The sequence below is a fragment of the Poecilia reticulata genome, linkage group LG16 (genome assembly GCF_000633615.1).
Source record: "Poecilia reticulata strain Guanapo linkage group LG16, Guppy_female_1.0+MT, whole genome shotgun sequence".
NCBI classification, from domain to species: Eukaryota; Metazoa; Chordata; class Actinopteri; order Cyprinodontiformes; family Poeciliidae; genus Poecilia; species Poecilia reticulata.
Genome location: NC_024346.1, coordinates 14847314 through 14859432, shown reverse-complemented (window position 1 = coordinate 14859432; position 12119 = coordinate 14847314). Strand labels below are relative to the sequence as shown.

At 37.1% G+C, this 12119-nt stretch overlaps 2 protein-coding genes across 6 annotated transcripts in view; both read right to left on the bottom strand.

Annotated features, from left to right (window-relative positions):
* Nucleotides 1-2326, bottom strand: part of adam22 (ADAM metallopeptidase domain 22) — a 60375-nt gene extending 58049 nt beyond the window's left edge. The window contains exons 1-2 of one of the 4 annotated variants that reach the window (XM_017309539.1): nucleotides 1586-2326; nucleotides 1185-1345 (exon numbers count right to left, since the gene is read on the bottom strand). In XM_017309539.1, the coding sequence (XP_017165028.1) occupies nucleotides 1185-1345; nucleotides 1586-1676 (252 nt within the window). In that variant the 5' untranslated portion in view covers nucleotides 1677-2326. The remainder of the gene's footprint in view (nucleotides 1-1184; nucleotides 1346-1585) is intronic. The other 3 variants (XM_017309540.1, XM_008431664.2, XM_008431665.2) reach the window with 3 other exon arrangements.
* Nucleotides 2327-5426: 3100 nt separating this feature from the next.
* dbf4 (DBF4-CDC7 kinase regulatory subunit) lies at nucleotides 5427-12036 on the bottom strand. 2 transcript variants are annotated; one of them, XM_008431660.2, is made up of 13 exons: nucleotides 11630-12036; nucleotides 11289-11409; nucleotides 10805-10974; nucleotides 9575-9772; nucleotides 9438-9488; nucleotides 9288-9357; nucleotides 9130-9206; nucleotides 9001-9046; nucleotides 8855-8900; nucleotides 8652-8777; nucleotides 7503-7605; nucleotides 6582-6697; nucleotides 5427-6477 (listed from the first exon to the last, which is right to left on the bottom strand). In XM_008431660.2, the coding sequence occupies exons 2-13, from the start codon at nucleotides 11338-11340 to the stop codon at nucleotides 5751-5753; spliced, it is 1782 nt and encodes a 593-aa protein (XP_008429882.1). In that variant the 5' UTR covers nucleotides 11341-11409; nucleotides 11630-12036; the 3' UTR covers nucleotides 5427-5750. The 2 variants fall into 2 exon arrangements, with proteins under 2 accessions (XP_008429882.1, XP_008429881.1); XM_008431659.2 differs by having other exon boundaries at nucleotides 11511-12035.
* Between the last annotated feature and the right edge of the window lie 83 nt (nucleotides 12037-12119).

The window sequence follows — 12119 nt, the reverse complement described above, 5'->3', positions numbered from 1 at the left end:
TGTATATATATATATATATTTTATTTTATTTTTTTTTTACTTTTGCCTGGTTGGATCTCATTAAAGTTTTTACACACACAGAATTGTACAACCACTGTTAGTGAATATGTTCCTTTGGTGTCTAAGTACAGAAAACGTAAAGAAATGCATTGTTATTAGCCTGTACTGTACACAGCTGTTAGCTTGTCGCTAAGCAGAGCTAAAAGTGTAAAACACTGGTTCTCCTCCTTGCAACTGGATCATGGTAAAGTTGGGTTAAGAGTGATTTGGTGTCATAGCATAACACTGATAAATATGTAAATGTACATTTAATTATTTCTACTGTTCTCAGAAATTTGACAGCACAAAAAGCAACAAACATATCAGAAAATTTTATTCTGATTGTAAAAGTGAGAGTTTGTCAAACATCAAAGACCTTAGCCTCTAATATGGCTGCTGTGCAAATAGGATGTAATAAAAGTAGCCAGGATAAATTATTTATCAGCAGTTCACTTATTAATAATGTCAGTAATTCAAAGGTACATTTAGTCTTTGGTAAAAGGTGAACATTTAAACATGCTCCATTAGTGAAATGAGGGGAATGCATAGCTATCTTGCATTGCTAATAGTTGTTAGCAACACAATTATTAACAAGTTTTTTTAACTTGCAACCCGAACAGGAAAAAAATTGGGTGTGACATTGTTCAGAAATCCACCATTGATTCCAACACAGATGCTCTATTCAGAATAGGAGTGGCAACGTGTAATTTAAGATGAGACACACAGGGTCTCCTTCACATTTAGACCCAACACACATTTTCCACAAGCATACTTGGGAAAATAGGAAGAAGCATGACAGCAGGTTAAAAAAATTTTGTGCCACAGTTTGAGAACCTTGGCTCTACGGCTTTCTGTAAGTAGGGCAGTTTGATTTTTTTTTTTTTTTTTTTTTTAAGTTATGAAGGAAATAATGACCCATATAGCACATGCACACAGTATAATTAGTGCAGCTTGCTGTAGTGACTAAATGCCTCAGTGGTGTTTTGCTATTTATTATTAAATAACTGTTATTCCACCCCCCCCAGACAACAAGCAGAGGAGGAGATGAGTGTGCAAGATATAAACAAACTGTCCTGCAGGCATCTTTCCAGACAGACACTCCTCTATCCATCCTTGACAACAAGAAAACAACACACGGCGTGTACCTGCGTGGAGTCGGGGCTGGCCTTCACCCTGGTGCTGAGCTCATCGTGGGTAATCTGGCTGTGGTTTTGGCTGCTGTACACAAGCCGGAGAGGCACCGTGTTCTCCTTCCCCACGAACCTGCCCGCATCGCGAAGAGCTTCCAGGCTCGACAAGGCGTCTCCTGCACAGAGAGTAAACACCGACTTCATTACCAGCCTGTGCACAAATCAGCGGCGATAAATGAAATGTCGATGGGTTTTCATTTCCTCTGGTAACCATCAATCTGGTGTGGGGCAATTTTTTTAGGTGATAAATCACCAGAATGTTGTTTTTAAAACGCATATCAATAGGGGGGGGGGGGGTTATATATTTATACACGCAGAAATAATATTTAAAAAAAAAAAAAAACAGTCTCGGTTACCATTTGAGGCATCAAGGCTGCTCTGGTGACCGACGTGCATCAATCCACAGACGCACAAAAGGGAAATCCACCATGGCATCCTCAGCATCATCACCTTCCTCTCTCTGGTAGGGAATTAAAAACAATGCGGTATTCCAAAACAGGAACCTCTCGCAGCTCTGCCTTCGCTAGGGGAGGCTGCTGCAGCCGGAGCGGATCGTCTGGTCGGAGCAGTCCCGCTTGTGGTGGGCCATCGGTGGGGTCGCTTAAGAGTCTGAACGCAGAGCGCGTCTGAGCGCACCGAGACCCCCGCGGATCGACGGCGGCACGGAGCGAAGGCAGAGAGAGAGAGAGAAAGAGAGAGAGAGAGGGAGGGAGGAGTGGGGACACCTCCTTAAAAACATCAACGTCCAGCGGCTCACTGCAGAAACGCCTAATCCATAAATATGAGCGGAGGAAGCAGGAGATGGAGACAAACTACGGGCCCCGGGCTTCCGGAGACGGGGCTGATAGGAAAGATCATCCGCGGTGAATTAATGCAGGAGAGCCATTCCTGCACAATCCCGCCTGCTATTATCGTGACTCGCTCCATCATCTGCCAGGGCTTCAGATCGCCAAGTCCCCACCCCCACTCAGAGAAAATTGAGAAAATGACAGATAATGAGATGAGCATTATTATAACCGTGAGGCTTTAACAGAATAATTGATTTCACCGCAATAAAGAAGGAGCGACAGGGTGTGGCCTGTCTGTACAACAAAAATACTTATACGCCTACGTTTCAAATGTCTGCCTATATATTTCTTCCTTATTTTAATTGTAAGTAGTTCTTTAAATGTCCTGTGAGATGGTATATTTACCCATGTATATTTTTATATTTCAAATGATGTGATACGATTTTTTTTTTAAATTTGAGTTGATTTTTTACATCAAAGCAGGGAGTATATGCCAGGGGCCTCCAATAAAATCTTCCTGACGAGAGCAATTTTACTCCAGCATGTCGTGGGCCCCCTCCCCCGGAACACATTTGCTTCAGGGACAAGAGCTCCGCACAGTCCGGCACAGATGTTACATCCTGTTTGACTGATTACGAACCAGAGAAACACCAAATCCCAGCATCTCAACCGCTAGATACAATGTTCCTTGTATTCTCTATGGAGGGAGAAGAGTGCCAAATTGCAGTAAATAATGCAAATAACTCAAACAGCATGTAATTGTTTTGCCTAATTTAATGTCAATTTATTTTTCTTCTGTTGTTGTAGGCCTTGATTTCACTAATTTTGGTTATGATGCATTAATTTGTCTGGTTGTGTGCTTTGCCATTATTTCCTTCAGTTTTTGCTTTAACAGTTTCTATTTTTCAAATTGTTTAGTGGTTGTTCTTTGACGCAATCTCTGCGACGTTTCATCTTCTCCTATGTCTGTTTTTTTAATTTTGGTCGCTTAGGACCCCGTATTGTCAACTTAATTGTTTTACTTATTTTTGTTGCTTTTTTCCACTGGTATTTGGGCCGAACCTAACTTACCAAGGTTATTCCTATCCACTGGCACTCATTCTGGTACAAGTTAGAATATTAAGCTGAAAATACAAGATGATCCATCCAGCTGATTTCTATATAAACTTTAAAAAGCTCTGGGGGCTGCACTGGATCATTTAGTGATGGTTTTACTACAAGAACATAATGAACAACACAATTTCTGCCCACATCCATAGCCTACAATGACTGAAGAAAAACAGTAGTTTATTAACCCTTTTATTCTAGGGTTAATAAACTATTTTTGATTTAATCCATCCACCTGTGGTCATGAAGTTTAGGTCATTTTGCAATTTATGCCGCAAGAATTTTTAATTGGATTCAGTCATGCTGCTTCTTTCTTCCCACATTCCATAATAAATGTAACCATAAATGGCAAATCACAGGAATTATATCACAGAAAATGAAATAAATCCAAAGTGGCTCATTGTTATTATTGGGGTTTTTTGTTGTTGTTGTTTTACATAGGGTATGTAATCTTCTGGTTTTGGCCTTTACCTGCACACTGTGTACTGCCATTCAAAAAGTAGTTGAATAATAAATTATTTTGCGATGGTGTGCAGAAGAGGTGGTAGTTTATCATTGGCTTAGTCACTCATTAAAGAGTCAACCTAAAATAACTCACATTGTTACATTTTTGAGTTTAGTTTCAAATGTAGTCATTTGGTCTTACAGATTTCTTTAGGGTTTGACTTTTTCTCACACAATATTTCATATCAAACTAAATTTTTCATCAGGTGAAGATAATCTGAGTAAAACCAAAGGTACTTGTTTTCAAATGACAATTGATCAAGTCACTATGTTCAGTTTTACATATCAGAAACACATCAAGTCCCGATTTGAAGAAATTGACTCCTGCCTGGTTCTTTTTGCTGAGAATATACTAATTAGAAAATCATTTTTTTCAAAATTTTATGTCTTTCTTTTAAACAGTGATCCCCATCACTCCCAGACTCAAACCCACTCCACAGTAAATGACTGGACCAAGACTTGGATCTACGTTGTAAAATTCAACTTCTGTAAAAAAAAAAATTAAATATTGTAAATTATCTTTGCCATTGTGAAATATTTTCATTGTGTTTTCATAATACTGCATGAAAGAAATAAGACATTTACCCCAGATTCTTGTCTTTGGTGTCTCCAGTGCAGGGCAGGATTTGCCAAAGATAACCAAAGTAGTAATAATAATAAAGAAAGGGATCAAAGAAAGCATATGTATATGTTGCAAAATTGATGTTTTAGGCACTCTGCATCTTTTTAATATAAAACAGTGTAGCAGTGTGAGAAAGTAAGTTTGGCTTCAGATTTGTCAATCTAAATGTTTCATCTTGCTTTAGTTTTGTTCTATAGGTTTTGCCATAAAAGTTCATTCTTTAGTCCTTAGTTTATTCTTGTGTTCTGTACATTTGAATTTATTTCACTTAGAATATTTTTTTAGCTTGTCTCCTGTGGTTATCTGCATTTCACTGCTTCTACAATACAAACTATGACAATATTATCCCATTTGGCTGACATAACCAGAAGGAAATTATAGAGAAAAAAGCTGGAAAAGAGAGTTAAGATGTCAGTTAAGCTGTAAAATTGCTTTAAATAAAATAATAATGTAACAAAACTAATCCTCAGTCATGTTATATATGAACAAAATATGGCTATCAGTATTACAGCTCTATCGGCAGAAATATATTTCAGCAGCCTGGCCATTGCTTTCATATTATCGATTCTCATCTCTCATCACTACTGCATCTGGATTTCTCCCATTGAAGTGGATTTCTCTGGTAAAATTTAATATGGCCAATGTCTTTGAATTGTAGTCTGACTGCAGTTTTAGCAATGGCAGAGGAAGTGAAGGAAACCGTGCACATTTAGCCTGCTGGATGGACTTTCACTGCAGCTAACTGACATTTACTGGCTACAATGCTAAAGCTTACAAATAGCAGTGGGGAGATATCTACAAAAAATAGAAAAGATGGCTTAGTAGTAATTGACTTCGTAAAACTCGGCAATAATCTTACAATCACTAAATATATAGTACGAGGAACAACAAATACAAAGTCACAGTATGGATAGGAAACAGTATTGATAAATGTCCAATTGACACTTTGGGGTGGCATTTTAAAAACATTCTTTAATTTTCAGTTCAGTTTAATAGAACGTTAGATTTATTATCAAAATGTGAAATAAATAACACTAATTTACAAATTAAAACCGTACAAAGTTTCCAAAATACATTTCATAGCCACAGACTAACATTCATTTTGTGAGGTTTCCAACTTCCCTTGTGGCTGTACAAAAACAGAAGTTCACCCAGGAGCTGATGTTCACCCAAAAAGAGAATTGAAAAACCAATATTTTATTAAATAGAAAACTGAAGTGGTTTTTAACCCATCCAGACATTAACGTGAGATCAAACCTGAGACCATTTAGTCAAAACTCCAATAAAATTTTTAAAGTCTAAACAGATGCATAATGTAAAATTGTAAATTGTGAAGGTTTTCTTGTAATAGTCTTCACATTAAAATAATATTTAAAAAAAATTTCAGGGAATAAAATCAGTTTGTAAACCATGCATTTTATCTGAATGCATGGTTCTAGTTCATGGCTCGGGAAAAAAAAAAAAAAAAAAAAGTTTTCCCCTTATATTTTTTGACTTTATCTAATCTGAAAAACCAAGAAACTCCACATCCATGTTATCACTTGACTTGAAAATCTCCCAGAGGTTCAGTAGCGAGTTCTCAAGTTCTGGTTCTGCAGGCTGGCCACTCGGATCCACTTTCCGCCTCTTGTGTTTATAAGCTCTGATCTTCCTCTGAATTTTTTGCACCGTACAGAAGATTGGCAAGTTAGGGTTTTCTTCCTCCTTTTCAGAAAGACTGTTTTCAGTTTTTGAGAATGTTTTTGCCTCAGACAGAGCGGCGTCCTTGTTCGTATCTTCGGCTCCGTGCGTCACAACACTGAAGTTGCTCGCCGATGCTTCACTCTGCAGGTTTGTACCTCGTAGGTAAGAGACTGAGCTGTTTGTGTCTTTGTGAGAGATTTTGTCTCTGGAGGGAAAAGTGGTGAGAAATTCTCCGTCAGAGTGAGGATTTTCTGATTTCGGCTGAGGAATCATGATCTGCTCAGATTTCTGAGTTGAAGAGTTTTGCCTGATTGTCCGTTTGGATGCAAGGAACCTGTGCTTGGACTTGTCCGAGTAAGTGTAGCAGTTCTTTCGGCCTCCTTTTGTGCAGAAATGTTCCGAATTTGATTCTTCAGATGCATCACTGATCCAGTCCTCCTCTGCCTTAACGGTGTCCGAAAGACTCGCGTCTGCTTGGAGATTTTGGCCTGCTTCTCTACATGGTCCAGGAGCCACCAGAACAGAAGAAACGCTGCACTTTCGTCTAAACGAAAACAGCAAATTTTGAAATTAACAGTGAAATAGACAGAAGAAATAAGAAGTGATCCGATTCTTATTTGTGTGGCGATTCCACAGGGACAGACATACCTCATGTCTTTAGTTTTGATGGGAAGGAAATTAAAGTGCAAGGTCGAAATCTGCTGGTCCACAATCAAATATTCGTCACTCTTGGAGAAAGCTTTGTGACGTTCACTCTGCAGATGCTATATTAAAAATAAAAACATTTAAAAAATAAATAAAAAAATCATTCAGTTAAATTATTGATGATGATTACAGCCATCAAAACATCTAAGCCTGATTCTAGATAAACTGAACTAATAATTCACTGAGCAACGTGACACTGAATATTGACGTCACTGGGGGCCATCAGCAAGTTTCTATGGAATACATCAACAACAAAGCCCCATCTATTATTTGGGACAAAATTAGCACTTGTACTTGTGCCTCAAAATAGAGATGAAATGATTAATTGAATTAATCCATGTTTATTAGAATTGTGAACTAATTTAGTAATCAATTAATCGTCAACTGACTCACAAAAAGGCTATTTGCTGAACAAACATATTCAGAGTAGTAATTAAACCAAAAACGTATAAACAAATTGCATCAAAGATTTTTAAAAACATGTCTATGCATCTCCTACACAAAACTTGTCAACTGGCAAAGTTGTAGGTTCACCTGCTTCAAATTCTGCAAAAAACAAAATAAAAAAACAAAAAACATCCAATTATTAATTGGTTAATGAAAAAAAAAACCCCATCTGATTAGCCCTGCAATGTATTGATACTAAGTCAATCTGGAAGGTTTGAGCTTTTCACATGTTGATGTTAGATTTTTTCTGCTACTAATGCATCCTGCAAATGATGCAGGAATGGCAATTGCCTGGATGCGATTATTTTTGTTCCACCGCTGCTTTTAAGACTCTCCATAAAGGCTGTTCCTGTATTTCGCAATCTAACTGAACATATTTATTGTGCACAACATCACTCGTCCCCAAAGAAATCGTACCATCTTGAGTTGGTCATATTTGACCATGCAGCACTCGCAGTAACCGCCTCGCTTCTTCTTTCGGCCTTGACCTTTCTCCTCAGCGCCTAAGGCTTTCACTCCTCTGTAAGAAGGTTAAATATAAGGAGATGTTGATTCCAAACTCTGCTAGAGATTCACATTAGGAGTGCATGACAAAAAAAAAAAACACTCTTTGTGATCTGCAACATTAATAAGAATTAAAATGAAGACATTAGTTATCAACATTTTCCATTTTGACACTGATATGTGTGAAGCATAAGCATCTACTGCAGCCAGACTTTACAAAACATTAAAGTATTATGAATTTTTCAGGCACATTATGTCATTTTATAACACAAGTAATTATGTTACCTTCAGATCTTATAAAAGTTTTATAATTTAATGCCTTGTGATCGGGATTCTCTTTAGGAAACTCCTGCTCTTTCTTAAGTTTCAAGAAGTCACAACATCATTCTTCTATTAACCCCTTAACAACGTTTTTAACCAGCATTACACTGAGAAGTAGCTTAGCAGATGAGCAGTTCCACCAAGTGTTTGCTAATTACTGTGGGCTAGTCTGAAGGAGCTGAGTGGTGCAGTCGTAGGGAGGGGTGCTCTGTGAGCTCGGAAATTGCAGCTCGAAGGAGGAGTTGCGCCTTAAAGACTGCAGTAGTTCCCATCTCAATCATTTCAATTTCTCAATCATGCATGAAACAATCAAGACAACAGCCCAGGTATGTTTTTGATAAGGAATAACTTTATAACACAATATAAAGCTCAAAAAAGTTGATCTTAAATATGAAGCCAAAGATCAACCTTTGTCTGTAAATTATGACCGCACAAACTGAGGTGGCACATTATTAGCCGCTTACAAGTTGGATCGAAACGGAGAAAACTTAAGTGTTGGCCTATTCTCAATGGTGTAATATATATTTAACCTACTGCAGCATTTTCACTGCATATAGTCACTGGGGAAAAAAAAGGTCATTACCATAAAAAATGGCCTCAAATAGCAAGATTCACTTCATTTCAAAAATAATCTTAAGGGACCATTCTCTTTAGCCGAGCTTTAACTCAGTTTTATGTTTGCAGATCAGGACAGCTCATACACTAAAAGTAATTTTGTGCTTAAGCACAGAGTAACATTACCTGTGTCCATGTTGTTTGAGTCCAGAAGGATTTTTCTCCTCGACACTGAAGGGACTGTAAGGAGCTGCTGTCTTCAGGCTGAACTCCGGCAGGTTTGGCATTGTGAGGTAGATTGGACGATAGTGTCTGATTAAAGAAGACATACTGTTTATTTGTTGCCACTTTTTAAGAGATCGAATGTGTTGCTATACTCCTTTTTTTACCTGCTTGAATCCTCAATCTTAATAAAAGGTTTGGTGATCCTCCCTGCTGCAAATTACATCACAACTCTTTAGAATTCAAGCTTTGATGGGCATCTAATACTCACAGATTAAAATTAAAGACGGTTAAAACTGGAGACGGCATTTACCTTTATATTTCTGAAAACCCAACTTAGTTGAAGATTCATTTTTCACCTATGAAATTAAAGAGCAATGATAAACATTGTGAAGTAATTGAATTTCTAACAACGAAAAAGGTAAATTATTTTGAAACGTACATGTGATTTCACCGGAGCAGCTGCTGAAACCGGGCTCCCAAAAATTTTCTTTTTCTTCTGAACATAAGCCAAAACATCTACAGAGGACATAAAAATAATTCAAGATAAAGTAAAAATAACCATATATAATTAGACGCTGTATTAATTAATCAACCAACCATCTAAGTAAAGGATCTTGACACCCCATTCTAGTGCATTTGACAGGACTCTGTCCATTTGCAGCCTCCCCTAAAAAAACAAAAAAAAAAAAACTTGTCAGCACAGAAGATAAAACATCTAAATAAAAAATGTAAATATCTCTAACCAACCTGTCCTGTCACTACTCTTTCCGCCAGAGACTTCCCTCTGCTCTTGATCAACTGCAAAACAAATGCATTTAATAACAAATCATATCCAAAAATATTAAACTTGTGCCAGGGATGATAAAACACCAGTTCAGACTCACTGAATCCACTTGACCCTGAGACTTGGTTTTGTCCATATGGTTCGGAGGACAATGTGGGTTTGAGTGGGGTTGTGGAGAACTCTGTCCAGAGTCGGGACTGGGGACAGGAGAGTCCTGTCTGAGACAGTGCACATGCTTCGCTTCCCGCTTGTTGGAAACCAGATACTTGATTTCCTTACTGAAGAACTTCTCAACGATCTAAATTCACAGAACAGAGAAAGATGCAATAAAACTTTTAGACATTTATGAAAACAAGTTGGCTTGTTTTCAGTTTTATTTTACATAAAATAGGTTTCCTATACCACATAAAGATGAGGGAAGATGCTGCACTGTCAAGTGTTTAGAAGTCAAAACTAGACACAAAGATCTAGATTTGGTTAAATATCAAAAATTTTAAATGAAATGTGAATATGTTAAATTATTGTATAACTACCCAGCAGTTAACATTTGAGAAGTCCAGCAGGGATTTATTCAGGATGTCCGATATATTAATTTATTGCATACGGTATGTAGCAGTAAAATTGTGCTATTTTTTGCAATTAAGGCGATAAAGTAGCTTAGTTATTAAAGCAAGTTTTATTTTTAGAGCAGGATTTTTATGAATAACTGAGAATATAAATTGGCAAGTTTATAGGTAATAAGGGGGGGAGGAGTATGAATATTTACATACTTAATGGCTTTTACAGTCATGGCAAAAAGAAACACCTGAAAATATTCTAAAATTGTTAAATACAATATTTCTATACATTTATTAGAACCAAAAAGCATCAAAAACCTGATTCCAATAGCAGTAAAAAGGCGATTTGACAAAGTCTGGTTTAGTTTGTCTGTGCAGCAGATTGGCCAAGTCACAGGCTCTACAAAGCATCCACGATGGCAGACTTAGCTCATTGTATAATTTATAATCCACTAATTTATCTTAGCAGCAGAATCATAACCTTAATATCCATAGCAGTGAGCGTTAATATCATGATGATTCTGTGGTTTATAAACAATAATTAAAATCTAACGTAATGAATGTTTAAGGTTTTAATGTAAGAAGACAGTCTGATCAAAGCAGCTGATGAAGCAAAACATAATCTCTGCAAAATTCAGTAAATTGTTGCTGTGGACAGAGAGAAATTTGGTGATCAACACCAACAGGATTTACATAGACAAATTTGGCTGAAGAAACTATCAGATCTTTGCAATATATGAAAAAAATAAATAAGAGTGAAAGGCCTTTATTACCCCGCCCAGTTGTTTGATGTCGCTCTCCAAGGTCTCTGCTGTTCTGTTGGATTGTAGATCCAGATAAAACACTTTTCCAGCAAAAGGTTTGACATGTGATGAAGATGACACAATGGATGTTTGCTTTGCCTTGCTCACTGATGTCTTCTCAGCAGCATTTACACTTTTTCCTGAAACATTGAAGTTAAAACTGTTAAAAGGTTCAGTGGTGGTGACCGTTTCCACAAACAGAACATTCACCTTTCCTTAAGAAAAACATTTAAAGCACAGAGATATATTTACAGCTGCTATTTTGTCAACTCAAGCTCAAAAAAGGTTTGCTACATTTTTAATGATGTGAATATTATTCCCGTTTAAACTCCCTAAAACCACTCCATAACCACTTAATGATGTAAAGAGTGCATTTTGTGTAAATTATCAATTGGATATAAAGTGCATAAAATATGACCTATATTACAAAGTCTAGAAAAAGCGACATCTGTACCTTGTAAGTTGGATCCAGGATTCCGATGATTTTGACTGTGTTTTGGTTTCATATTTTTCTCACTGACTGAGAACACGACGGAAACCTTCTCCTTTTATGCCATAAAGCCCTCGTCAGCTCACTGTTTACAAACAAACGAAAAGTTATTCAGACAGAGAACCAGAAATATAAATAAAAATAGTCGCAGATGTAGCTTCGCCTCCGTGAAAACGGCGTGCTTACCATTTAAATCACATTAAGATGAGTTAATCGAAAACTATGTCCAAACTCGTTGGATGGTGTTCAGGAAGTTTACAATGTCTACTCTGTCACATTTTATCAAGCCTAAAAGTTGGACTTACTTGACTTTCAGTTTTTTGTTAAAGGACGAATGTTTGCGTAATAGCCGTATTAAAGCATCAAAAACATTCAGTTTTAAACTTTGTCTCAGCGTTTCTTCTAACGGTCAGTTCCCGCTTTTTAAATCCAGTATGTCGAGTGCAAGTTGCCAGATCTGGCTTTTCCGGCCTCAAAATGTGTAAATCTTCTAACCCGTTATAACAGCTCGGCGAAAAGAAAACGCTCAAATTTCATTAGCTAGCATTCTTAATGCCTTGAATAAGTCTTGGATAAGTTGTTTACCGGAGCAATTGACTGTATTCCTCATTAAAAATGTAATTTCTTGCGTTGTCCTCTAACACAAACTCTTCATATTTGGCAACCCGGAGTTTAGGTAAACTCACTCCTGATGCTTGAAATGGACGTTTCCTTACAGATGCATAACATAAAAATGAAAGCGCTGAAATTTTAATAACTGTAAAATCAAAATTTTGTTTTACTTTTGAATTGAAT